We start from the raw sequence: 25686 nt of genomic DNA on the forward strand, positions 1-25686 counted from the left end.
ACGACCCTTCTCCGCCAGAAACCTAACAAGATTGTCTCTAATACCAGCATTCGAACCTGTGACGAAGATGTGATGCTTGTATTGGTCGTCAGAAGTAGCCATGATGATGGACCTGGGCATGATACCGATCTAATTGCGTCGCTCACTTAGGACTCCGATATTAGCCAAAAGCAGCCCCAAAAAGTGCGTCCAAAGTTCTGTAGTAGATAGGAAAGTGTCCGAATATGAAAGGTCCAATGAACAGTGGGAAGGGAGGGAGGGTAACCGGTGCTGATCATGCCGATTCTGCCTTAGTCTTGTCGGTGTTGTATCGGTGAGACATTTCTTCATTTACATATGCCCTCCTGACATGGTTTCTTTGTCGCCCGCCACAATCCGATTTTAAGAAACGGAAGAAACAATACTGGAACTTCGTGTTGGAGGTTCTTCAGATAGAGCAGACGTGAAAGTCAGTGCCTCGGAATCAGTAGCCTCCATAACATTCTGTACGAGCTATTCCTTGAATGAAGCCATCAAGCCGATGAAATTGACGGCCACAAAAATATTTCAATCGAGACTGGAGATACTGCAGTGATTCCTCTGCAGCATCAGCTCTCATGTGTGAGCGCCGTGTAAACATTTAGTCATTTAGTCTCTTGGCCTTCTAAATAGGTCCTGGTTGCATTCAACGCTTTCACTGTATTGTTTAACACGAAAAGAGTTATGCTTATACATCGAGAACCATCATCAGGAGGCATGAACATGTGTAATCCCATAACGCGATGGCAAACTTTCAACGACAATGTCTTCATACCATTCGGAGTTACATCCCGTTGTTCGTCTCCTATGGGTTGAAGATCACCGTGAACCGAATCCTCAGCTTTAGTATCTCACGTTGTAAGGAAGGAAGGCACTGGTCAATCCAAACAATATCCCATGAATCACAGAACTTTAGCCAATACCATTCCGTGCCTGGACAAGAATGACACTCCAAAACCTGTGGCTAAATTAACGTCCTCCGCAGAATAACAAACATATCCCAGATAGAAAATACTCAACGAGTAAGTTCAGGAAGAGGTGGTCTTGCCGACTCGGACAGACAGTCTTGTGTAGCATACCATGGACTGCCAATTCATAAAAGAGGGAGTTGAATGAAGATTTGTTCGGAAAAGCATGGAGTCCGGAAGGCGAAAACGCCTGTACATCGGGCGAAGGCTTTATAATTTGGGTGGTACCGATCCTAGCTATAAATAAGGCTATACAGAAACGTGCAAGAACAAACACATGCACCACCGCCATGCGCAGCATTCAGCAGGGCTCCAAGCCAATTCTAAACCAGGCAACCATCGAATGAACTTCCCGCAGTTTTGACCAAAGTCCGGAACTAACCCTCATCTCGTACAAACCCCGAGATACACCAGCAAGGTAGTAGAAACATTCGACATCATTTTTGAAGGAGATGGGAGCTGAAAGAGCTCCGTTGAGTATATATGTACTTGGTAAGACGGCGAGCAAAAATCAGGCAGGAGGACAAAGGAATGAAAACAAGCCAGTGAGACAAGAGAACTACACCGCAAAATTTAGTATCATTAGCGTTTTGCAGAGAGTCGAGACCCACTACCAAGGTAGCAGGAAAGGTAACCGAGGAGGGAATCCAATGAAGCATGCATGTACTTGGTAGCGTCGCGAGCGAAATGCTGGTAGGCGGTCGATGGACAAATAGTGAGACCTGAGAGCGACAAACAATATGACTAACGGTCAACGTGACAAAGCCAACGCTCCACCTTGGACAAAGAAACGACATTCAGCATAGCGTATAAAGAGAGAGCAGGACTTACTCGAAGACGCCTACGAATATATAGGTCTGCACCGAAAGATCGACACGTACCGCTTGTATTGTTAACTACGACATGTCCAAGGTCCGAACATCAGCAGATCGGGAAAAAAATTGCCGGGGGTTACGGCGACCACGGTCCGGCGTAATTCTTATCCGCCTTGTCAAGGCCTTATGGGTCCATATAACCAAGGCACGATGTTGCGACCTTTTCATACGCCATTAGAAACCTACATAATAATAACTTGTCCTTCAAGATTGCATAATATTATTTCCGACTCATGTATTGCTACCATAAGCTCAATAAAATGCGGTCTGGGTTGCACAGATTGATTGTAAAATGGCAGTAGCGATTGTATTTGTCTCTTAGGCGTGACATATAAATATAATACATATCAGAAGACCCCCATATGTTTGACATCGCGGTAGCTTGACTCCACAGATCCACCAGAATTGGTGCATTCTTCGCACCTTTCATCCCTACTGTCTCCAGAGCTCTGATCCTTGCCATCATTTTCCTATGTGTGTATGTCCGTGACAGCTCCATAATCTAGTGTCTATCTGTCCCCATTTTGTGTGTGGAGACTTGTCCAGCTTTACCTGAGCCCGCTAGTTGAATACTGACTTCGCAGCGATTCTTGCGAAGTGAGGGTCCTTCGGGTGTACTGATTTTTCGGCCACACTCCACTTCTGTAGGAACACAGAAGAAAGGGGAAACTCACATGATAAAAAGTGACATGGTGCATTTTATGAAAAACTGAGCATGCAACTACTTAGTGGTGCAAGTTGATTCCGAGTCGGAGGATAGCAGCTCGCGTCGCGCGATCACCAGATCGACGCGTCATGGTGGCTGTGATGCACCACGTGATAGCTCGCGGTGCGTTTCAACTAAGTTTCCTCGTCGTGGAGGCCTCTGGCCCATTGGGCCAGACACAGACTCACATGGTCTTCCTTCCTCTAGACCCGTTCTTCTCCGATGCGGACTTCTTCTTCCGAGCCCGGAGCTAGAATAGTCATTCTTTCAACATAAATACAGTCACAAGTCAAGGCCCAACGCTAGCATCTCAAGCAACATGCCACCATCTCTCGAAGAATCGCAAACTCCCAACCTACCAAGATCCTCTCAGCCATCAATGTATCAAGTTCAAACGTTGATCTTCTGAAGCGACGTATTGTAGAGTTGGAGGAAGAAGTGGTCGTGTTGAGGGGCACCTGAGCCAAGCATCGGTGAGTTTAAAATGGCTCTCCTCGGGATCGGCTCCGTATATCATTTTAGGGTGTTCAAACAGATGGGGCATGCACTTTCCCATGTGACGTTGCCCTTTAATAGTGTCCGAGGTATCGTGGATGAGAAGGTCCAACAAAGTGAGGTGATTCTCTCATATGTTGTGGGGTTGCACTGACATTCTTTTTCCTAGTAGTATTTTCAAGATTGGAAAGACTCGAATTTCCAGTTCCTTCCCAACGACAGCTCTGGAAAGCAATTGGCAGTGAAGAAGGGGGAGTGGGGGAGAACATGCAGTATAAATTCGAGCCCATCTATATAAACAGGCACAGCATTAAACGTATATACGCACCTGTATTCTCTTTATGGTAGTAATAAATATGCTATAAATTTCAAGTCTCTAAGAGTGAAAATATGCGTAGTATATACAGCAGGCCGCCCGAAAATTATTAGGTGTTATGAACTCGCTGTAAGATGTTGCTCACATCATACTTTCATATGACATCAAGTAATTGTGCTGGTACCTTGCGAAGCTTGACATGCATTACTGACATTGGAAACACTCATAACCATACTTGGAGGATTATCAATTCTTCACGCTTCATATGGGCATATAAGGCTCGCGCAATTATTTCGGACGTTGCCATGCATTTTGACCCTTGCCACGGGCTTATACGGGCATATATATTTTTGTCCAATTCGCTGATGAACCGGAACTACGACCGCCTGTTTCGACTCAACCTTATCAGAAAAAACAAACTCCTGGAAACACTCCAAACAGCCCACCGGTATGTTAGCGATAGAATGAGATAGCCAGCCAGCGCAACCGCCACCAGAAACGTGGTCGCTAAGGGTATCCCTCAGATCATCAAGCGTCAAATGGGCACTACGTGCTAAGAGACCATGCGCATCCACCATTCTAAGAAGATCCTTCCTAGGCAACGTCTCAAAGTGACTATCAAAAACGGCCGCCATGTAGGTGACTAGCCCCTTGTACGAAAGGTACCGAACAAGCGTCAACCGCTCTGCCAAACCATCGATTGCGCGTTCCCGTTTGTTCTCGGGCGTGGACGGTGCCAAGAAGCGCCAAAAATATGATAGCGCGGATGAAGGCAATACGGTTAACAGGTGGGTGTACTGCAAGACAGACAGAAAGAATGCAGGCGCCCGAACACGGCCAGTATGACATGCCTGAACGTACAACCGACATGAAGGTCCATTGAGCGACGAACACATGCCGGACAGAAAATGCTCAACAAGCAAGTTCAGGTAAAGGTGGTCTTGTCCACATGAAGTCTTGTGTAGTATGCCATGGGCTGCCAGTTCGTACAAGAGGGAGTCGAACACTGAAAGTCGGGTGAAAAACATGGAGATTCCGGAAGGCAAAAAAGCCTATACGCTGAACGAAGGCTTTCTAACTGGAAAGGTGTCTAGATGGCGTTACGCAGAAGCTTGGAAAGACAAACACTCTCACCATCAGAATCACCCTTCAGTAATGCTATAAACCAATCCAAACCCAAACAGACGTCGGATGGACCGTCTGCAGTTTTGACAAAACTAACCCTCGCCTCGTAAGAACCCAGAGACGGCACCAGCGAAATAGTGGAAACACCCATCGTCGTTTTGGAAGTACAGCGAGCATGTTCGAGGGAAATGGTAACAGAGGAGGGAATCCCATTGAGCGTGCATGTACTCGGTAGCATCACGAGCGAATTCCTGGTAAAGATTCCCGCTATTAGAACAGCGAGACATGTGAGTAAGAAACAAGACGACGAACGGTGAACGTGACAATGGCAACGCTCCACCTTTGGATCAGCTAATATAGGAGGCAGGTGAATCAATTAGATCTTACGAATCTACCGCAAAATTTGGTGTATTTAGCGTTTTCCAGAGACCCACTACCAAGGTAGCGGGAATTTCAGACAAAACACCAAAATTGGTACTGAAGAAATCACGTGTAGCTCTGATAGAGTCGGCAGCAAACGACCCGACTCCCGAGGCTTGCCACTCACCGCCACGTATTCTATTTGATACGCGCAACAGCGCCTTTTTTGATTATCCCTCTGCTCCCCTGCAGGAAAATACCGAGGATTGATTGCGGATGTTCTGCTCCAAACAAGTGCATAATCTGATAACCGGATGAAGAATGACTGAACCTTACCAGTTAACCCCGATGTTGATTTTCAACAAATCCACCTCAAGATGTCGGCTTCCAGGCGACTATTCTCTGGTGAGGTTCAGTTCTTGTTGTCCGATCATCTGCGGATATAGTCTCTCTAAAATCTACTATGCGGTTTAGCCAGGCTGAGAGAATGTGAGCAAGCCAAGTGGACATGTGACAATCACCGAGCCGTAGCCTAAGCAATGCGTCAGTATGATTCAGTAAGGATTAATGTATCACGTTTCCCTAAAAGGTTCTTCATCTCGCTTTCTTCGTACAAGCGTGCTTCTTGGTTTATTGATGTCTTATCGTGTCAGCAGACTGCCGCCAATACAATACCAGGGAAAAAGTGCTATTAGATATTCAGTACACCGTTTCCCGATGCCGTTTACGAGACCAGAACAAAGTGACAGCGGAATTCATCCGACTGTCTAAATGTCATGCGGCTGATAGTGGTGCATGAGAACGCGACTACCAACGATCAGTGGATGCCAAGACGGATGCCAGGCTGCATACAACACTATCAAGGAGGCAATAAACTCGTATTTGATCATATTAACGAAGGGTCTGGGGGCAGAGAGCGTCACGTTGAATGGGTATTGACCTGAAAGACTCGCAGGGGTAGGGAGCTAAATTGTTTTCTTCAGCTTTCTTGGGCCCTGAAGACGCCGGTATGACTTGTAAGATTATGTCAATGATAGGCCCGGGCGTCTCACTGATTTCCTGTGACACCAGGCTTGTTTAGAAGGGACGACAGACAACTCCCACCAATAGCTTTATAAGGGCGATATTAATTCATTGAATATCAACGAATCGTAATACCTCATATCCCGATGTATCTGTCATAAATGATGATAAATCTCCTTGGCTGGCATTTAAACAGAGAGGAACTTTACGCCGTCGTGCTCGAAAATTAACTTTTCATCGTGAACACTTAAATGACCATTGCGTTTAGGGACGAAAACATGCCGAGTCGAACCTGCTTCAGGTTTCATGATGCGTCCTGTCGTGTGCAGCAAGGGCAAGACGATGATTAATTTTTGACTGTGTTTGCAAGGATCTGATGGAGGAAGAGAAGGCTAGCAGGGTGTGTGAGGAAATTCGAATGTATAGAGTGAATTCTGCCTTGGGAAATGTTGGGTTTCGAAGACAAGGACTGATAGTACTGGCTCGGTAGGGCAATATATAGGCTCTGTCGGCACATATTGACAAATGGTCGCAAATCAATTTCAAAAGAAGGGGGCCACATAATGGTAGTACAAAGTGAACCTGTTTCGATTTTTGTGTTAAGGTAACCACAGCCCTATATCACAACAAACAGCTCGCTAAAATGGACGGCACTGTACTCTCTCACAAAGGAAGCATTGTGTAGGACTGGTGCTCTGCGTCGTGTCTTGCTGGTGTTGTGTTTCTAAGGTGAACAAGGGCATTTACTGTGAAGGAACTTGTTTACACGCCGACATTAGAATTCATCCAGATCTAGCTCACCAAAGGTAGGCCAAGTCAAATTTTCACGAGATTCCTTCGCAGGATCTGTGAAAATATAGATTCCGATCATTGTAACAGCCTAGAAGGTTACACGTCATTGACACGAGTAGTTCAGACGATGGCGACTTACGCAAATAGATAGAAGGACCAGGCATGGCAGCACGCCTACAAAGTCTGACACCTCGAGTTATTTTTTAAACCATACATTACATTAGGCTAGACATACCCAAGATGTCACCTGGACTATGTTAGGATCGAGAATTGAGTGAACTAGAAATAACATACCAAATCCGTCTGGGGCTCCTGGCATAGTTGAACGCAACTGAGTAAAGGCAAACACGGTCCCAACAGGAATGACGACGATCTCGTTCCTCTGCTGGAAGCCAAACCCTACAGTCATAATCATAACAAGACATATCGTGAGGGTGATAATCCCTGTTTTGGAGAGGAATCTATTAGGTTTTTTCGTAGACACAGGGAAATCACACTGACAGAATATGATGGTGATGGCAATGCAATACCATATTATCAAAGTTCCTCTTTGAACAGTAATTAAGACGTCGATAAGTTCTGGAATACCCTCCCGGGCCAAACTAGAGGTGTCGAAAACATGCCCTGAGATTTTAAGGCCTCTTGAATCCGTTTAATTATTCGATCACGGTCCAGTTAAAGTACTTACACAGCGAGTCCGGAGGTAGATTCGAGAAATAATTGCACGGTGTCATTGGTTCTTGCATCAATGGCGAAGGCAAACGCTTCAGCAAGGTAGCTGTAGTGATATGAGTGATAATTTCATCGCAGAGACGGGGACGCTATCACCGATCGAAGGGATAATACAGACTGGCCGCACGTGTATGCATGACTGAATGGTTAGTATAATCAAAAGGTGCATACACGGCAAGTTTTGTCTGGAATCTCGGTGTATTGGAAAGAACAGGATCAAAGACCGCTGCAGTGACATTCCAGATGAATATAGGATCCGTCGGTCTACCGTTGTCAGACGCCTTGCTACTGTTCGTATCAGATTGTTGAAGAAGATTTCTGTAAGAAAATAATTCGGTATGACCGAAGGTGTACAAAGAACAACACTCACGCATCAAAATAAATATTGACATTTGCGCACTCCATAACTCTAGGATCACAGGTATCATCCCAAAAGCTCCAGTCGAGGACTATCACCCCTTGGTCCAGATTTGCTGAAACCAAATCTGCATGAAGAGAAATCTTTTGTTGTGAGTAAGACAGAAAGTCAGGACAAGAAAACTCACTTTTCGGATAGAGCCATTGGAAGTGTTATCACTGGCATTGTACTGAAATTCTGTGGGATGTAAAGTCACTCCGAAGACGAGGCAGGTTATGGGAATAACAATAATAAAAGTGAGAGAAAAGAAGAAGCAACGCCGAATTCTCTTGGTGGCGGGAGGGGAGGTAGGCATATTTGACTCTCTGTGCAGGAAACAAAGTCGTTCGATGTGACGAGGAGCTGGCAAGGCTTATATAGAACCTTGCGAAGGATATGGACTAGCTGCTCTCTAGGAGGATGCTTACCATAATTAGTAAGAATGCTGCGCCAACATCGAGCGCTTATCCCAGTCTCGATATCCACATTCAAGGTCCACTGCGACACTAAACAGTGCAGTAAGTATTTCTTCAAAAATAACTGAGGAGCCAGATGCTTCGGGATGGCTGCATTAGGCTTGGTAGCTTCGTCCTGAGGTTACATTGTGGCAAATCAGGTGTAACGTTTCGTTATGATACCTATACAATGACTGTCACCACTAGACCAAATTCATAGTAGGGCGCCTGCACTTCCCGTCCAACTGCCTCGAGGGCACATCCTCTCTCCAATTTTTAGCTGGATCCACGGCGTGAATGGCTTAGGAAAAATGGCTCCCGTCCGACAATTGATTCGTGATGGCGCCAAGTTACTAGAAATAAACCATGTCTTATACGTTATTGACCGAAGCGGTGACTCCGAACCCACTGTTGATGCATGTCCTCTTCACGTTCAAAGGCAAGAGTCTTCAAACGATACCAACTAGCCATATGTCCTAGAAGTTGGAGAGCCTCACTGGCGCTGGTGGTTCCAAGGTGATCGCTGCCAGTGGTTCGGCGCTTAGAGTTTAGAGTGTGGAAGGCGTGGATCAACATTGATTAAACACGTTATGTACCCATTCTCCATTGGTGCACAAGATTACCCGGCCCGCTTGATTGCAGCCTTTCCGGCCGCTCTTTCGTAATATGTACGCACACGCCGATAATCCTACCGCAGTTGCTTATTATATTGTAAGACTGTCAGAGTGCAATACCGCGCTCGGAAAGCGGGAAGGCATGATACAATGGCTGGCCCCTAACGTGAGGGATCTCCATGATAATGATAACGTCCTCGTCAGCCTTCTTCACCGATTGCCATTTGTCTTCCCCCACTAGTTCCGCGCAAGTCGAAATATCCCTCCTCAACATCCTCACACCCTTTCCAGGCCCACGGTAGCTCATCACGATGGTCGTAGCAACAGGATCAGTATTCCCAGCCTGCTCGTTGAGATCCTGTGTTCTCAAAGCACGGATAAGATTCAAGTGCGCTCGAATATCATCTCTGCACTTTGCAAAGCAGAATTCGAGGTCAATGCAGGATATTCCGTACGGCTTTCCACCTGTGATGGCTCATAAAACTGATTTGAATACGAAGCACGATGGAAGTTACCTTTCCGTTTTGACTGATTCTCCAAACATGACAAGCGATGTCCTGGAATCGCTTTCCAGTCGATCTTTTGGCACTCTGGAGAGCAGTACATCACGTTCAAACATCCCCCGCAGCGTCGGGAAGATGTTCGAAGCGTTGTCTCCTTGTTGGGGCACTATATCAGACGTGATAAGAGGGAGAAAAGCGATTCTAAAGGGATAGCAACAGACCTGCTGATTCTCGCATATAAAACGACCTTTGTTTTCTTCCATGTCATATCGACGCATGTCCCTTTCACGCTCAAGAGCAAGAGCCTTCAGACGATACCAACTTTGGGCTACACGCCCTTGTCCTAGCGTGGACTCAAACTTGTTGGCATGCTTCACGATCCGAAGGATGCGGCGCAGGACAGATCGATATACTATGAAAGTCGCAGCGAGCTCCAATACTCCGACCAAAAAGTCATAGGTCATCGGCAGGGTCATTTCAGTTCCCAGGGAGCTCTCGTTCAAGGAGATAAAGTGGTTTACCATCAATACCGACTCGAGGAGATGGAAGTCCAATGCCTCTGTGAGATTGTACACGTAGTGTTGGCAGGGTGAAAAGACGTATCCAAGCAGGTGCTGGAGGGCCATGGCTCGTTTTCTTGCCTCTGAAGGGACGTGTGTCTTGGGTTTAGACAAGAGTGTGCGAATCGCACGACAGCACCACATGATTGATTTTCGGGCGACTAAACAGTCGTAGAGATGGTCCGAAATCCCTGCGCCGAATGTTAAGAGTTTCCCACTTCTGATGTAATCACTATACTGCTGCGGCTGACGAGACTGGTCCTCGATGAGACCCCGCATTATCGCAGTGGCTACGTCCTCCATTTCGTACCGTGATCGTAACAATTCGGATATTTCTGGTATCTTTTCATCAAACGCAGTAAGGCCAGCCATCAGCGCCCGTATTTCATATGCTGATTGGTATCCGTGAAGGGTGAGGTATAGCCACAACCGAGTGACGTTCTGGATAAAATCGGGCTCGGAGTATAGGGCAAAGGGGAATTGCCTGTTTTCTGTCAGAGACGAGAGGAAGCGCGCGATGCAAGATAGATTCTTGTCTGGGAAACCACCGATATCAGGACCGTCCCCGAGGCTGATGGACATGTCAAAGGATCGGAAGAAGTAGCGGGTCCATAAAAGAATGGTCTCTGTCATGGAGAGTATGTCTTCCCACAGCGTCTCAGTACCTGGTTCGTCGTACAAAGCGGATACTCCTTTTCCGAATGCGATAAAGCAGGCGCGGATTAAGGGAAGATCGGCATTATAATCATTATCAGATGGAATATTGGCAGGGGATAAATGATGGCAGAATGCTTCAAAAAAGGGAGGTAGAATGCTGAATGTGAAGGGTACGCTGTCTCCCCAGTCATACGCGATCTCGTTTATTATCGAGATCGTGTGTGGACTATCGTAGTCCTGTTATTTAAACATTGATTGATTAGTATTCCTGAGTGGCAACGAGAGATAACATACTTTAAAAGTCGGGATATGACGTCGAGGCATATGAAAACCGGCCATGAGCACTTTTAGCTCGTTTATGATGGCGCGCTATAGGCTGCAAGATGGGTGCACGCTGCGTAGTAAGGACCCGCGTCAGGTATCGGATCAGTCCTGTGTATCGCCAGTAGTATGACCTTTCCTTGCTCACAAACGAAAAATAACAGAAGATAAGTCGTGATGGCAGATAGCCTACTGATGGTCCAGGGATTCAGAAGATACACGGTTCTTGATCTCGAGCTGGTGTTTGATAGAGATGCAAGTGGCGTCTTCATCGCGTATGTCAGCTCGATGGTGATTGTGTGGCCCGAGCAAGATCGGCAGAGATCGATTGAAATTCCCGACGCGGCGACGCGATCCAAAAAGGGTTGATGAATCACGTGATGTTCGGATAAGCTTCGGCGGCCTGTGGTCTGGACGCATCTAGAACCTCTTTCACTCTGACGATTCTCAGATTCTCAACACAAATCATCGCGTCCTTCATCGTCTCCCCATACATCATATAGTCTTCTGTCTGAGCGCTCTTTTGCAGACACCCCCGTTGACAGGTTTTTCTAAACCCTAAACGAAGCATTCCGCGGTCGCGGAGGTATGTGCTACTACTACTCGTTGTCAAGGAAGGATATTCGACTGACGACCGACGGTTGTTAGTGCCTTATGGCAGAACTTCACCCAATTCTCGCTGCCCAAGAAGATGGGGCACCTCTGGAACCACCACCAACTGAAGATCCCCCAGAGCCATTACCTATTACCGAGCAAGAAGTTGGAGAGTACAGGGAACAGGATCGGTTCCTACCTGTACGTGTCATATCGCCCCCTTCGCGATGTCTTGATATCCTATGTTCCATACAGATAGCAAATGTGTCCCGAATTATGAAGTCTTCCGTCCCACCAACTGCAAAAATAGCCAAGGACGCGAAAGAATGCGTCCAAGAATGCGTCTCAGAGTTTATTTCCTTCATCACGTCCGAGGCAGCGGAGAAATGTCAAATGGAGAAGAGGAAGACAATTGGAGGGGAGGATATCCTGTACGCGATGTCGACGCTGGGGTTCGATAACTATGCCGAGACGTTGAAGATCCATTTGGCGAAGTTGCGGCAAGTATGTCGATTTTTTTGGTTGTTGAATGGTTGCTAACGGCTTGGTGTAATAGCATCAGAGTGGGACTAGCGGAAAGGACAATCACCTCGAGTCCAGGATAGACGAAGAATGAGGTTTAGGCGGGATCCGAAGTACGTTCCTGACTACGATACCCCTGGTGATCTGCCGCTGATGGATGTTTTTGAAGGTAGAAATATATACTATTGTATCAGTACACCGATTTTTATCTACGTGCGTTGACTTCATTTTTGTCATCTCTCGTACTAACTGAATGCGAGCAGGCTATTATATGATTGTGCGCTATGTAACTATACAACGAGTTCTGGAAAAGAAGGCTGTGGTCCATGTGGTCCATTGTACCCGTTCGAGTGCTCGAAGATCCTTTTGAACACTCCTGTACAGCGAAGGAAATCGAAATTTCGTTCTATCGCAAAACGAGTCAGCTGTGCCGGTCACTCAAAATAATTCATAGCTGGCCAATGGGTCGCTCATTCGAGTTTTCTCCGTATGAGGATGCGAACCGTTCTCAAATATCACAGGCTCAAATCAAAAGAAGCGTATGATTACGTCAGTGCAAGTCACGCGCCGCCCTTTCTTATTCCCTTCACGCTGCACGCTAATGCTCAGGACGGGTAGTCTATACTTCAGCGACAGTATAAGAACCCGGCGCTGCAAGCCAGGAGGGAACATATATGTTGCGAAGGACGTTCGCTAGGGGTGATTGGCACACCTGTTGGCATGTAGGCGGGACGCGAGAGGAAGAAGACTCAGCTACAAGGCACAGTCATCGTCTTTGACGACATCATGACGGCGCATATATCAGGCGCACGGACCATCCGACAGATACAAAAGGAGCGCACCTCGAAACAACACCCCGAGCCTTTCTTTCTTCCCTTCCTCCACCACGACGGCATTCGTCCGCCCCGACATCGCCGTTGTTGCCCGGCCTGCGACCCGGCTTGCCCATATTGTGGATGCCACGGCATTATCCGTCCATTATCAAACATCGCCGCCGAAAGTTCGTTGTACCTCTAGATAACACCTCCAAGGCCTTGGACTGCTTCATTCGACCGGCGAAAAGGCACCCTCGGCAGCCTGCATCAATCACCACTTGGTAGCCATCTGTGTGCCCTTTGTCCGCCTTGGACATCGAAACGAACGCAACTCTCGACGTACATTCTCCTTCCACGCGAACATGGATGCCGTTACACGCCGGACAATGTGTCTTCCGTCATCTATTATCATCATCCGGCGGGAGCTACATCAGTCGAGCGGCAATCATACCGCCGTGAGTTCTTTTTACTTAAATCCTATGTGTCGCCTGATCCTGAAACCCTATCAGTGACATGGTGTCGCCCTCTAGTCAATCAGCCAACATGGCCAGAGACGCCGAAAGACATTTTCTACGCCTATCCCGCGCAGGGAAGGCTACTCACCAGACGTTCGCGCCAGTTCTAGCCATTGACGCTACGCGTACACCTAGCATTGGCTAACATTCATGGATGTCTTCCATGATCTATCTGGCGGGAGCCAAAGCAATCGAGAGGCAATCATACCGCAGTGAGTTCTTTTTACTCGAATGCCATGTTTCGCGCTGATCTTGAAATTCTATCAGTGGCATGCTATCGTCCTCTGGTCAGTCAGATAACCAACAGGCATTTCAACGTCTATTCCGCTCGTTAGTGGTCGCTGGCAAGACTGCTCATCAGACGTTCGTGTCGGTTCTAACAACTGACACCACGCATACACCTATGCCAATGCCCTCTCGTTGATTGGCGTTCTTGATGGTGATGGTTTTTGACAAGAATGCTCGCTTGTACAGCCTCGATTCCCATTCATCTCTATGGTGATTACGAATGCGGGCACCCTGACAAGCGTTTTACGTTCCCATTTAGCACAGCCTTGGCGACTTCGACCTTGCTCGTTCATTATGCGGTGGACCCTTCTATTCAATTCGGCTTACAGCATGGCTAAACACCCTGAAGCTACGAAAGCTCTGCCAACAACTAGTTTCCCACACCGTCAGCCAAGCCACCGCCTTTTCCGTTTCCTGTATTGGATTCTTGAGAACCCTCGGTACCGCCAATGAGAAGATACACCGTTTTCATGCCGCCAAGGGCACGGATGCTGCTGCCCTGGTCAACGTCCTCGGATGTCCTTCAGATCCATCACGTACGTCCTTCACACTCAAAAGTATGCATTGCGCTGACTCTGAAATCTTTCAGTGTTATGCTATGATTTTTCAGTCAATCCCCACCATCATGCCGAAATAGGCGGATCTGGTGCCGTTTTATGCGTACTCAAGCGGATCCATTCACTGCGCGTTCACACCAGTCCTAAGACGATCCTCAAGCCCTGTGAGTAGCATGCTGTCATGCTCTGGGCGATCAGATGCCCGGCATGACGAAAAACGTTGAAGGAGACGCTTTCTACGTCTATCTCGATCATTGGAAGACGCAGGAAAGACTACTCAGGAGGCTTTCTAGCCATTGACGCTACGCATACAAATATGCCAATGCTCTCTCGTCTGCTGCCATTATCATGTCCCTTAACAAGAATGCTCGTTTCGCTTGTGCGAGCTTTGTATCTCGGGCCCGTTGCTCACTGTCAGCTGGTTTCATTCCCCTCAGCCAAACAATTACTCCCTCTGTTTCATGCACCAGCTTCGTCCGAATCTTCCGTATAACTCCTTTCCGAGCCGCTGAGGTGCGGATGATGCTGCACTGAGTGAAGTGTATTGGCCATCGAAGCGGCGGCCATGCTGTTTGGAAGTGCGTCTTTCACAGTCGAAACATGGGCTGCGTTGATTCTGAACCGTATCAGCGTCATATCTCCATCCTTCAGTCAGTTGGATTCCCAACATCATGCCGAAATAGGTGTTTCTACAGCTATCCCGTGGTGCTGTGCTTTGCGTACGCAAGGAAGACCATCCACCGCGCGTTCACATTAACTCTTGTTGCTATTAACGCCATGCATACAGCTATTCCAAATCCGTCTCATTGGTTGGCTTCGAGCTGACTTCTGAGATGTATGCTCGGTTGCATGCAGCCATGGTGATTATGGATGCTGACACCCTGGACAAGCGCTTACGGTCCCATTTATCACCACCCTGCTTTGATCGAGTATTATGCGGTGGATGTATTCAGTTTATTCGACTTACAGCATGCTTCTACAGGGTGTCTTCACATTGTTGCCCGTCGTAATTTACCCCAGAGGCCGCTTGTCTTCATTCATTTCGGCGATAGTCGTGTTTACTGCGTACAGGCACGTGTATCCCAGAGACGGCGCCCATCTCCTCACAGCATAATCTGGCGGTTAGCTTCATCAGTAGTGCGTTGATTCTGGATCTATGTCTGTCTGTTCCATACCCAACTGAGGAGTAGTCCCCTACCCCGAGATTCGCAGTTGGATACATCTTGAACTTCCATCAGGTCGGTTAATTGCTTGTGAATACTTATACCCACCTTACTTCCGCTATTAGATCCGAAAACTGTGCACCTGAGGGCGTAGATCCATCACCCAGAATCTTGGCTTGCGCTCGAAGGCACCCTTGTTGCTGGGGACGTTTGCCAGCAGTTCTCAGACGTAGGTGAATATCCTTTCCAAATAAATTCTTCGATTTATTTGTAGTCCAGGTATGGCAAAGGGCGATGGTACCGCTGCGTTGGACCCTCTTCCACGAACCTTCACTTTTAATTGGAAGAATATTGTCCCCTGCATGTGGGGCATCAGTCATGCTCCTCCTTGAAACCACCCGGGTTAGAGGGTTGGAGCCCAGTGAAAATTCCGTCGAGCCGGTTTGAGCCAAATCAAGCTGCAGAAATTACCATATAGCGTAGTCGAGCCGGATCAAGCGGCGTCATACAAGAAGGCTTTGAACTCCAAACCTTCGCCTCTTCCATTCGCACATCCAAGAATTATCAGAGTAGAATCTCTCTGAATCCGATGATTGACTGAAACGCGCCGAATATCGTGAGCCAAAATTGGCAACTTAAACTTAAACTTAAAGTCAACGGTTCCGTCCACGTGCATGTTATCCAGTGACGTGATTAACGCCTCTCTCTTTTCTACCACCACCATACCCATCGTGTTCGAGCTTGTTCGCCGTCCTCGTTGTCGCTCTACACCCAGATCCTGTATTATCTTGGGATGTGGCTTCGTACTTGCTTTCGTAGCCTCTTACTGTTGGTCTCTCACTGGGCAGCACATGCGAAGACCTGCAGATACGATGCTACAGACTGAAACTGCCGCGCAAGGTGGATATATGCGCCTTGTTTGGACACCCGCATTAGCAATACGTCCTCAGAAGACTGGTTTGAGCTGCAGGATATCTGGATATCTTTGAGGTACGTCTCATTGCGCTCTTGTATGTTTTCTTTTTTCATGTTTAGCATGTGTACAGTCGCTCCATAAGCCGTCTAGGCATCGCTATGGGTGTAGCCATGGTATGTTCTATTCCATATATGCGTGTATTTCTGAGCTCGCTAAGCCAAATCTTATACAGGTCTCGCTTGCCACCATTCCAGCTGGCTTCGACTTCGTGAGTAGCCCTTGAATCATCTTTTCCGTCATTGTAGACTGATTTAACATTTTCTAGTGCAGTCTATTTCGATACTTTTATCTTCACGTTGCGAAATGCGGTTGGGGTATCCGAGCAGGGCAGGGCTAGCCGTGGGCAGAACGGAAAGGGTTATGCTACTCAGCGTATGTAGTAGCGATGTGGTTCTATACATATTAATAGCAAAGAAATCGAGCCCTACGAAGCCTAACGGAACCCTATGGTAACGACATACCGAGCTCGAAACAGCTCGATTTGAGCTGGTAAACGGTTCACATTTCGAAGCCATGGCGAGCGGAATAGAGCCCCAGCGATCATTCCCCTGGGCTTGATTTGGCTCAGTGTGGCTCGACCGACTTTTCACTGGGGTTGGAGTTCGGGTCGACCACATCTTCGCGATCCTCACATCGAGGCCGCTCTCTAGTGAGAGGACCATGCGAGATCTCAAGTCTCGAACTCGCTGTCCAAGATGAAACACCTCCTATCGCGTGCGCCACACGGACCCACAAAATCAAATGCCCCGCCTCTCTCCTTCCCCAGATCAGCTGCCAAACCCCAGATCATAAGTTAATCGATACCCCAGATCACAAGGACCACAAATTTCGAACGCGTCTTTCGTAGTATGTAACTGAGACAAAAATACTCGGGTTTTTATTGCTAGACGCTCGTATCTTTACATAATTGCATTCCTATCAGGTCGTTACGACTACGTACAATGAGACTTTTTTTCACTATAAAAATGAGGGGCAAAAAGAGGAAATAAAAGTACACTGGTAAATGGATTGTTACAAGAGTGGATGAAGCAATCAAGAGAGAAACGTGGTCAGTAGGTACAATATGGTATTACACACCATCGACATCCATTCCTTCGCCAACGCCCTGCCTGACACGCCTGCGTCCACGTTCAGTTTCCTCCTCCTTTTTCACGACCGGATCTTCTTCATGCTCCTCTTCCTCATCCACGTCACCCAATGGGCTGCCGTTCGTCGGGAAGGTATAGGCAGGGGCAGGGGGCTCTCCCCTCAGCCCACGCAGCTCATTCTCGAGTTCTCGATTCCTGGCGCCTTGGGTCGTCACCAGCTGCTGTAGGAATCTAGAGTGGGATTAGATGTGATAACTATCGAGGGAGATGGCATGTACGAACCGAATATACTCTACACTCTTGCTGAGAATCATACCCTTGTTCGCTTTGATAACGGCTCCATTCCCGGAGGCTCCGTTGGCAACGACATCGGCTACGCCAACCGGGGGTGGACTCTCGTCCTCCTTGAGCAAGCTGCCCCACAAATCATCCGGCGCAGGCGGACTCGCAGCACTGGTGCCGTTCCCGTTCGTACCGGCGCCTTCGAGCAGGCACTCCGGAATGAGAGTCGCGAGCTCCGTGATCTTCTCGTTGATGTTGTCTCGCCTCCTTCTCTCCACTGCGTTATGGCTTTCCCGCCGCCGGCGCCTCTTTTCGTTGGCAAGCAGCGCTTGTTTATCCTGCGTCGTGGCGTTGGACGAGGGCGGAGGAGTGAAAGCTGATGCAGGAGGGAAGTTGGGAAAGCTCGCAGAGACCATGCCCTGGTGCTGCTGCTGATGTTCGTCATAATGGGGATAAGGGAGCGAGTGAGGGTTGCCAAGTGAGTCTGGGGTCGGGGGGATGTACCAGCCCGTTGAAAGTGCTGAAGAAGGAGAAGGAGATGGGCCAGGTCGTGTAGGGATAATAATGTGCGAAGGATTGGGCCGGGATTGAGGCGGCGGTGAGGTGCTCGAGATGGAGTTGGTGCGGCGGCCGCGGGTTGTGGCTGAGCGGGTTGGGCCTACACTTGGAGGACGACTGCGAGAACGAGATCGTGAATCCGTATGTTCATTCCCGTACTGAGTACCGAGTGGGGGGATAGTAGAATTAAAGTGCGGTGAAAAATGGTATGGCGGTGCGGTGTAGGGGGGAGCGCTGATGTCGAAGATGTTGTGAGTACGGGACGAATTTGTGTGGGCGTGTTTGTCATTTGTTGAGCGTTCGTTTGATACGAGACCAACGAGGTCGTCGTCGGCAAAGTCCATCTGTGCGACGTTGTACGACGGGAAGAAGGAAGACATGGCGGTGGGTAAGTAGGAGAGACGGACCCTGCATACCCACCCCTTCTTACATTCTAAACTCCGACGATCGATCTTGCTGACTTAATACATCAAACCCCAAATAACCCCCAACTGTCCCCGCGGTCCCGTTTGCCTTTTTCCCCACATGCGGGACTCGCCAAGCTTTGCGGGGTTTGGCAATTTCCCATGTGTCACATCACTATACCCGACCAAGGGGGCAATCCGCAGTTCCTTGTTAGACTCCTGCTTTTAGATCTGTCCACGTCGAATGGCGAAATCCACGCAATTACTCAGCTGGCGAAGTTGAGCCGTATGAACAAGAGATACTGGTGAAACGCCACACCTCTGCCCGGCTCCTATACGTGCCGGCCACGCGGAAGTTGCACCTGGATCCATTCATTCATCAGAATATTTTCCCGGGGTCAGGGCCGCCAGGAGTAGAGGAAATTACCTCCGGGACCTGCAATAGAGAGTCGGCCGATAAACTATATATATATCGACCGACGGTCAACGAACGGCCAATGAATAGAAAGCGATGACATACCTAGACTGTCTACAAGGAAAGGGCTTCTGATATCAATGATACCCTCCCGAACCAATCATATTGATGGAGCCGGATGCAGTGAGCCGATGTGAACGAGGAGAGCAAGTCGGGCAACTGGAGGCAATGATGGGGTAGCAGAGTAACATCAGGCCTTATATACATAAGCACCTCCAAGCGCCTCCACGATCAAGGTCATCGGAGCAGTCATGGGAGCACAGACTAGATCAACGATCATGGTTGCGCGTCGTGAACGCGTACTAGTAGGATCCAGACACGGGGCCCGCCCTAAATTCTAAGGTCAAAACGAAGAGAACACCATTCAAGGGAAAGAAGACCCACGCCATCATTTTAGAAGAACATTCAGGTGTCATGAAGAGAAGCGTTAGATCTATCGAAGGTCAGCTTGCTGGTGTGGAGAAGGATAGGGGGACCAGGATGGTTGTTAATAGACGGACGCAGTGGGAGGTACTTGCAGGGCTGCAGATATGAAGTGGGTGATCTCAGTTTATATGCTCAGATTAATAACCGACGTACGTTGATTACGGCCTCCGGATGGGAAAATCTTGAGAAAGACTGGGACTGTGGTAAGCGCACTAGCCAAAACAGGTAAGCGTCGGGAAGACTGCGCACCACCATGGGGGTAAGACGAGGCATTGTAGGTCGACTCTATATGCAAGCTCCTCCGATGACCCCGTTCTTCCATTCTTGCTATCAACGATTTCCATTCCAGACGCCCGAAGCAGCGATTATCTTTCAAGATCAAAGCGTCCTAAACGCCTCGTCAAGACAAAATCTCCGGGACTAAATGTTTCATTACGCACCTATAGTGGTGAGAGCCATCTCCTCTGCAGCCCTTATAATAATATACGGCACGGTCATCTGCCGGTGTACGTGGTCGGTTCCATGTCTCGGGAGACTATAGCCAGAGCGCGATTAATTGAGAGATAACGGCATAGGTCATCGGGCCCGTCATACCGTCAGTCATTCACAAGGCACCAATATCATGAGATCCTGTCGCCTTTCCACAGTCTTTGTAAACCAGTCAATTGTGCATGGAAACGCCGCCGCCTGAGATAGAACTGACCTGCAGACATATAGATGCACATCGAGTTGAGACCCTCCTGTTGTCCTTGCTCATGATGATCAAAGCCACGGTTACGGCTTGACGATTCAATTGCTGCCACTGTCAATAGATCAATTAAATCGAGGATCGTAAAGCGCCACATACTTTGCGGTATCAACAAGAGATCTTCCTCGCCTGAGGGAGAGACAGAGAGATAAATACTGAGGAAGAGAGTGAACATCTCATTCATCGATATGAAGGGAAAGGAGAACCCACCATGACTGCACAATCGTGTTCTTATACTCTAAAGGTCATCGGGTCGCGGTCACGCTGAACACAGTGGGACCAGAGTGATATCGCCAAGTAAACTAAACCGGAAAGAGATGTACTTCTGTCCAGCACGGTGGGAGAACACGATAGCGAGATCGCCGAATGTGGAATAGTCGGATAGACAGGCAAGCCTGAGCGCCACGCACATGTTCAATGGATGCTGTGTATCGATATGCTAGCGAATGTTAGGAAAATGGTGAGTGTGAGACAAAGTTGGGAAGAAAGGACAGATGTTGGGCACGCGTCGACTTTTTATATGCAACTAGTCGTCACGGAGGGAGATCACGAGTTGGGTCTTGGGTAACTATCGTTATATACTCGCCCGCTCCTCGATCCAGATCGTCAGGTCATCGGGTCTGCGGAAGTTCAAATGCAAGTGGTTATCGATGATGGAAGGAAACCAGCCGTCACTGCGAGGTGGTAATCGAAGGTGCGAAGAGTAGGAGTATTTCAACAATGGAGAGCGAACAAAGGAAGGCGATGACCGTCGACGGCATGTACATCAAAGATTAAGCGATCAAGGTCATCAGGTCGGTCATGCGAGGCGGAAGTGGTCACTGGTAATCGCACCATGGGCGCGCTAAGAGATAACATGAACAGCCAGGTGCTTAATCAGATAAGGTGAGGCCGCAGAACTCGACCCTTTTTATATAGCCGTGGAAGGAAGGGTCATAGGATCGTGTCTTCGGAATAATACAATCCAGCAGATACCGCTGTGACGATTTCGTCCTCGCGACATTTGGACAAGGTCACAGGATGTACGCTTGTGGGGCCATGGTGGTTCATCGGAGGGCCGTTTGAGATTTGAAATTTCAGTATCCGCGTCGAGTCAGAGAAGCTTGAAAGTTATCCGCGGTTAGCGCTGGTTTTGAATAGAGAACACATGCTGATACGTTACGAGAGGCTTTCCTTTCATAGAAATATATTCACCTGTAGCTTATCTATATACTCCAGCGCCAATTGACATTGGGGGTTATTCAGCATCGACGATAATTAAAGGGACCGGGATTTGTCAAGGACGAACAGTGAACGCAACGTATTCTCAGAATATGTGCCGAAAGGAGGAAATATACGACGATATGGTGACAAGCGTCGCACAACTATTCGGAATTTGTTAGAACATTCAAGATGATAGAGGATGAATAGCCTTCTAACCGAGGATAATGTAAGAAGAACAGAAAGACATCTCTTCCGTGCATAAATTAGGATGTGAATTAGAATGCACCGACGTAGACCCGACCAGAATTTGTCTGCGCCAAAAAATTCCAATACAGAGCGTGGAACCAGCGCATGGAACGAAAAGACGTGCAAAGAGCAATCACATACTGGTTACGAGTGATTGTCTGGTGAACGCTTCATCGGACCAGAGTCTCTTACGTCGAAGGTATAGACGAGGAAAGTCTCTGGGGGGTGTTAATTCTACGCGGAGGCCCAAGGCACCGACGGAGCGTCATCAACTACAACCAGCATCGAGTACAGAGCTACGTGGGTCGAAGGGCAGATAACACCATCATATAGGCGCCATCTGTACGTGTGACAACTCCGATGACGTGACGGGGAAGCATTGTACAGGATGATGGATAGAGAGCAGAATGACAGGGGAAGGAAGCAGACACGTCTCAGAAATAAGATTTCGTGAGGCTGAAAGGTCGACTAGGGAAAGAGGATTGGTACATGTCGAGCAACATTGGCGCGAAGGAGGTCGTTACAGGATGTGCAGAGTCGGTAGGGCCGGTAGTCGAGGCAATGGCGCATACGGAGCACAGCGGATGGCGACAGACGGCTATGATGGTGGAGGGGAAGAAAGAAACGTTTTGAACGCCGTTGAGAAGCGCGAGCCTCTTATACCCGTCGGTTGGTTCATGCGCGTGATAACAACACTGTCATGATGTCGTCATAGTTGGCGGGCACATCGTCCGCCTCGTAGATCGTCGCTTTCGGCTTCCTCGGACTCGCCAATGCCCTTTCCTTTGCTCCTAGCCTAGAGTACAGTGGTTCGAGCTGGTGCGCATAGTTATAGCACCAGATTTTTCAAGTATTAAATGCTTTCCTATGGGAGAGCAATAGAATAACCAAAGAAAGACGCCGGGCACGCGCCATAGAATGCGCGGTGTGGGAGAGCCTCGGGAGTCGGCCGGTTCGCCACCGGGTTCTTCTCGAACTGCACGTGACATTTTCTGGTTTTTTTTTCTTTTCTTTTCAAATGCCTGGCATGAATCCTACCGCCAGCTAGTTCGCTGCAGCCAACAGGCTATTCTGCAAGTGTGATTTGTGGTCATCCTTGAATTATTACCGGTTTTATCCTCCTTCTCGTGTAGGGCATAGCACGGCACATCATGCGATACCTTGTTCTATAAGAAACAGATGCCAGGATCAAGATCGTATCGGTATCGTGTTCACCATCATGGCTACTTCTGACGACCAATACAAGCGTGTCATCCTCGTCACAGGCTCGAATTCTGGCATTGGATACGATCTGGTTAGGCTTCTGGCGGAGAAGGGCCACACGGTTTACTTGTCATCAAGGAACGAAGCTGCTGGGCAGAAAGCTCAGTGAGCGGCTTCTTGTTTTTGAGTGGTGATCTTGTACTGACTACACCTTTAGGACTAAACTCAAGGAAGAACATGGTCTCGATGCCAAATACGTTCAGCTGGACATCACCGATATCTTTTCAGTTCGCGCGGCGAAGGAAACTATTGAGAAAGCCGAAGGCAGGCTTGATACTCTCGTGAATAATGCAGGTCTGTCCCATTGTGTGGTATACGTTTCATTTAGGGCTCATGATTCTCTAAGGAATGAGTTACATGTCGGAACCACAGCAAGCCAGTACCGTCTCCCTCGACGTCATACGAAAAGCCTTCGAGCCCAACTTCTACGGGCTCATCCAAACGACACAAGCCTTCCTTCCCCTACTCCGTGCTTCACCCAAAGGCCATGCATGCATCCTGAACGTGTCAACACTCATGGCTTCGAACGCTACCCAGGCGGCCCCAGGTTCTGGTATGCACGTCGTCGCGTACAATACCAGCAAAGCCGCGATGAACTCTTACTCGATCGCGTTGGCGAAGGAGCTCGAGGGTGAGGGCATCAAGGTCAACATGATCAGCCCCGGGTTCATATCGACCAAGCTGAACGGATATGCGCCTGGTGGGAAGACGACGGCAGAGGGCGCTTCGGTGCTTCTTCCATGGGCGTTGTTGGGACCAGAGGATGATGGAAAGACGTGTAAGTGTTTTCACTGATCGGGTTTTCCAGATGGTTCACTGATGTTGATATTTTACAGGCCAGTTTTGGCGAGGCGACGAACAGCTCCCTTGGTAGAAAGTTGTACAGATGGCACGAATCAATGAAATGATTATCATAATGTGATGACTCGTGCGCAAGTGAACCTATGGTTGGGTTTCCTCCTCACGCGGAGCCTGACTGAGCAGTAGCATGCGTTAGGGTACGGTTTTTATCTCATTGTTACCAGCTGAAGCTCGGTGTCGTTCGTCCTCCGAGAGAACCATATGGCAAGTTCTTACACATTACAACCGATTTCATATGTTAACGCATTATACACGGTAGATGTGACACATTTTGTTGTGCTCTATGTTGCTGAAGCGACCTCGATCTATTCTAGCATCGTCCCCACGATTCGGAACAATCGCTTTACTGGGAATGGCGCGTACCTTTAATTCCGTCGAACAGCCTTAGTCGGTGACGGTGAACCGAGTAAGGTTTCGATGGACGCTGTACGATTGATAGGCGCCTAGAGAACAGCACCGCGTCAAGAAACATGCTGTAGACGCGAAGAACTTTTAAAACAACCACCATGTGAAGCGCTTACAGCGTCAGGCAGAAAACGGTTAAATTGTCTTTTTGAAAATGGATATTGGCTCATTGTTTCGTAGCATCAGATCATAGAATTCGACTGTTGATTCTTGAACTGACGGTCTCTACCTCCAGGGAGTAAAGCTCCGTGACTTCAGCCGCGGCTCCCCGATGGCTTCGGATACACATGAGAATTATCGCTTAAAAGAAACCTCACAATACACTCATGTTCGAGACGCCACAAACACGCAACCTGGATTAATACCGAACTGAGTTGTCTGTCTTGCTTAGAGTCTATACATGACAAAAGACAATCTTGAAACGTCAGTCATGTTTAAGTTCGAGCTGTATCAGTGCAACAAAACACATCGTGCTGATGTCCAACAAACCGCTTACTTAGGTCACACATAGAAAGGCGGGTATCAATTCTGCTTTACAGCAAAGGTACGTCGCATAGTTTCGATCATACCGCTCATGTGTTCTCTGGTCTTGGGATCTCCGTTACGGAACTATCACTTTGACCATTTCTTGCAGATCATGATGGATCGTGCAAAGATGGACAAACTCATTGCGGATATATACTGTCGACAATCGAGCAAACCAACTGTTATAAAGTATTGTAGCAGCGACACGATCCACAGTATGGACTGAAATCTCTGGTTTCACCAAAGATTGGGTCAAGAAACGTTGGGATGCAGGCAGAACGTATTCATACTGCGATCTGATGATGATAGTTGTAATCGACACAGCGTGCTTTATTATTGAGCACGACCGCAGGAGGCGTTCTTTTTACCCTGGATGCAGGCTTCATCTTTCAAGGGACCATCGGTCATCTCGGTCCTCGTGCAGCACTGGTCATAACATAAGATCTCTTGAAAGTAGTATTTTTCGTACGGCGATGTTCTTTGAATAAGGAAAACTCCCCCACGCGACGAGTAATAAGATAATCCATTCGAATTATTTATAAAAGTTAAAAAAATATCTTTAATGAATGCCCTACAAATATCTTGTTGATTACGCTACATTATCGGTCATCAAGACGCGACATAGTAACTCTGTATGATACGTATAATAGTAGTCCAATATATGAATTGCACAGTAAATGCAGGTTACTAGGAAAAACTGACCGCTATCACCCCACAACCAGCAGGCTTGTTCATCGCGGTGCCAATCCCTAGACACTGAACTCCCCAAATGTCCTTCCTATTGAATGGTGACCCGTATTTAATCCGAGTGTCAAACCCCACAACTGCACTGTTCCGATACACCCGGACGAAATG

At 48.1% G+C, this 25686-nt stretch overlaps 8 protein-coding genes across 8 annotated transcripts; 4 read left to right on the forward strand and 4 right to left on the reverse strand.

Moving 5' to 3' along the window:
• Nucleotides 1-2656: 2656 nt before the first annotated feature.
• Nucleotides 2657-3425, forward strand: EV420DRAFT_1559022 (uncharacterized protein; the record flags this gene model as incomplete). Its single annotated transcript, XM_060473765.1, is given in 5 exon segments — nucleotides 2657-2778; nucleotides 2827-2963; nucleotides 2994-3040; nucleotides 3090-3328; nucleotides 3339-3425. The coding sequence occupies 4 exon segments, from the start codon at nucleotides 2657-2659 to the stop codon at nucleotides 3138-3140; spliced, it is 357 nt and encodes a 118-aa protein (XP_060327966.1). The 3' UTR covers nucleotides 3141-3328; nucleotides 3339-3425.
• Nucleotides 3426-3555: 130 nt separating this feature from the next.
• EV420DRAFT_693260 (uncharacterized protein) lies at nucleotides 3556-4576 on the reverse strand. Its single transcript, XM_060483118.1, has 3 exons — nucleotides 4513-4576; nucleotides 3825-4456; nucleotides 3556-3764 (listed from the first exon to the last, which is right to left on the reverse strand). Exons 2-3 carry the CDS (start codon nucleotides 4404-4406, stop codon nucleotides 3633-3635), a joined length of 714 nt encoding a protein of 237 aa, XP_060327967.1. The 5' UTR covers nucleotides 4407-4456; nucleotides 4513-4576; the 3' UTR covers nucleotides 3556-3632.
• A 2034-nt stretch (nucleotides 4577-6610) lies between these two features.
• Nucleotides 6611-8333, reverse strand: EV420DRAFT_1559030 (uncharacterized protein). The gene is made up of 10 exons (XM_060473766.1): nucleotides 8236-8333; nucleotides 7956-8170; nucleotides 7781-7911; nucleotides 7507-7728; nucleotides 7367-7456; nucleotides 7180-7319; nucleotides 6973-7122; nucleotides 6914-6925; nucleotides 6818-6861; nucleotides 6611-6766 (listed from the first exon to the last, which is right to left on the reverse strand). The coding sequence occupies exons 2-10, from the start codon at nucleotides 8121-8123 to the stop codon at nucleotides 6662-6664; spliced, it is 1062 nt and encodes a 353-aa protein (XP_060327968.1). The 5' UTR covers nucleotides 8124-8170; nucleotides 8236-8333; the 3' UTR covers nucleotides 6611-6661.
• A 649-nt stretch (nucleotides 8334-8982) lies between these two features.
• EV420DRAFT_1482221 (uncharacterized protein) lies at nucleotides 8983-10572 on the reverse strand (the record flags this gene model as incomplete). Its single annotated transcript, XM_060469872.1, has 3 exons — nucleotides 8983-9341; nucleotides 9392-9545; nucleotides 9601-10572. 3 exons carry the CDS (start codon nucleotides 10570-10572, stop codon nucleotides 8983-8985), a joined length of 1485 nt encoding a protein of 494 aa, XP_060327969.1.
• A 999-nt stretch (nucleotides 10573-11571) lies between these two features.
• EV420DRAFT_1273894 (histone-fold-containing protein) lies at nucleotides 11572-12051 on the forward strand (the record flags this gene model as incomplete). The annotated part of the gene is made up of 2 exons (XM_060467793.1): nucleotides 11572-11712; nucleotides 11767-12051. The coding sequence occupies 2 exons, from the start codon at nucleotides 11572-11574 to the stop codon at nucleotides 12049-12051; spliced, it is 426 nt and encodes a 141-aa protein (XP_060327970.1).
• Nucleotides 12052-13210: 1159 nt separating this feature from the next.
• EV420DRAFT_1482223 (uncharacterized protein) lies at nucleotides 13211-15040 on the forward strand (the record flags this gene model as incomplete). The annotated part of the gene is made up of 7 exons (XM_060469873.1): nucleotides 13211-13303; nucleotides 13499-13575; nucleotides 13631-13650; nucleotides 13981-14187; nucleotides 14262-14372; nucleotides 14722-14786; nucleotides 14996-15040. The coding sequence occupies 7 exons, from the start codon at nucleotides 13211-13213 to the stop codon at nucleotides 15038-15040; spliced, it is 618 nt and encodes a 205-aa protein (XP_060327971.1).
• A 2172-nt stretch (nucleotides 15041-17212) lies between these two features.
• EV420DRAFT_693343 (helix-loop-helix DNA-binding domain-containing protein) lies at nucleotides 17213-19015 on the reverse strand. Its single transcript, XM_060483119.1, has 3 exons — nucleotides 18999-19015; nucleotides 17718-18949; nucleotides 17213-17666 (listed from the first exon to the last, which is right to left on the reverse strand). The coding sequence occupies exons 2-3, from the start codon at nucleotides 18653-18655 to the stop codon at nucleotides 17417-17419; spliced, it is 1188 nt and encodes a 395-aa protein (XP_060327972.1). The 5' UTR covers nucleotides 18656-18949; nucleotides 18999-19015; the 3' UTR covers nucleotides 17213-17416.
• A 3981-nt stretch (nucleotides 19016-22996) lies between these two features.
• EV420DRAFT_1645788 (uncharacterized protein) lies at nucleotides 22997-23914 on the forward strand (the record flags this gene model as incomplete). The annotated part of the gene is made up of 4 exons (XM_060477819.1): nucleotides 22997-23145; nucleotides 23198-23334; nucleotides 23387-23818; nucleotides 23877-23914. The coding sequence occupies 4 exons, from the start codon at nucleotides 22997-22999 to the stop codon at nucleotides 23912-23914; spliced, it is 756 nt and encodes a 251-aa protein (XP_060327973.1).
• Between the last annotated feature and the right edge of the window lie 1772 nt (nucleotides 23915-25686).

Source organism: Desarmillaria tabescens, assembly GCF_030435595.1.
Source record: "Desarmillaria tabescens strain CCBAS 213 chromosome Unknown EV420scaffold_31, whole genome shotgun sequence".
NCBI lineage: Eukaryota > Fungi > Basidiomycota > Agaricomycetes > Agaricales > Physalacriaceae > Desarmillaria > Desarmillaria tabescens.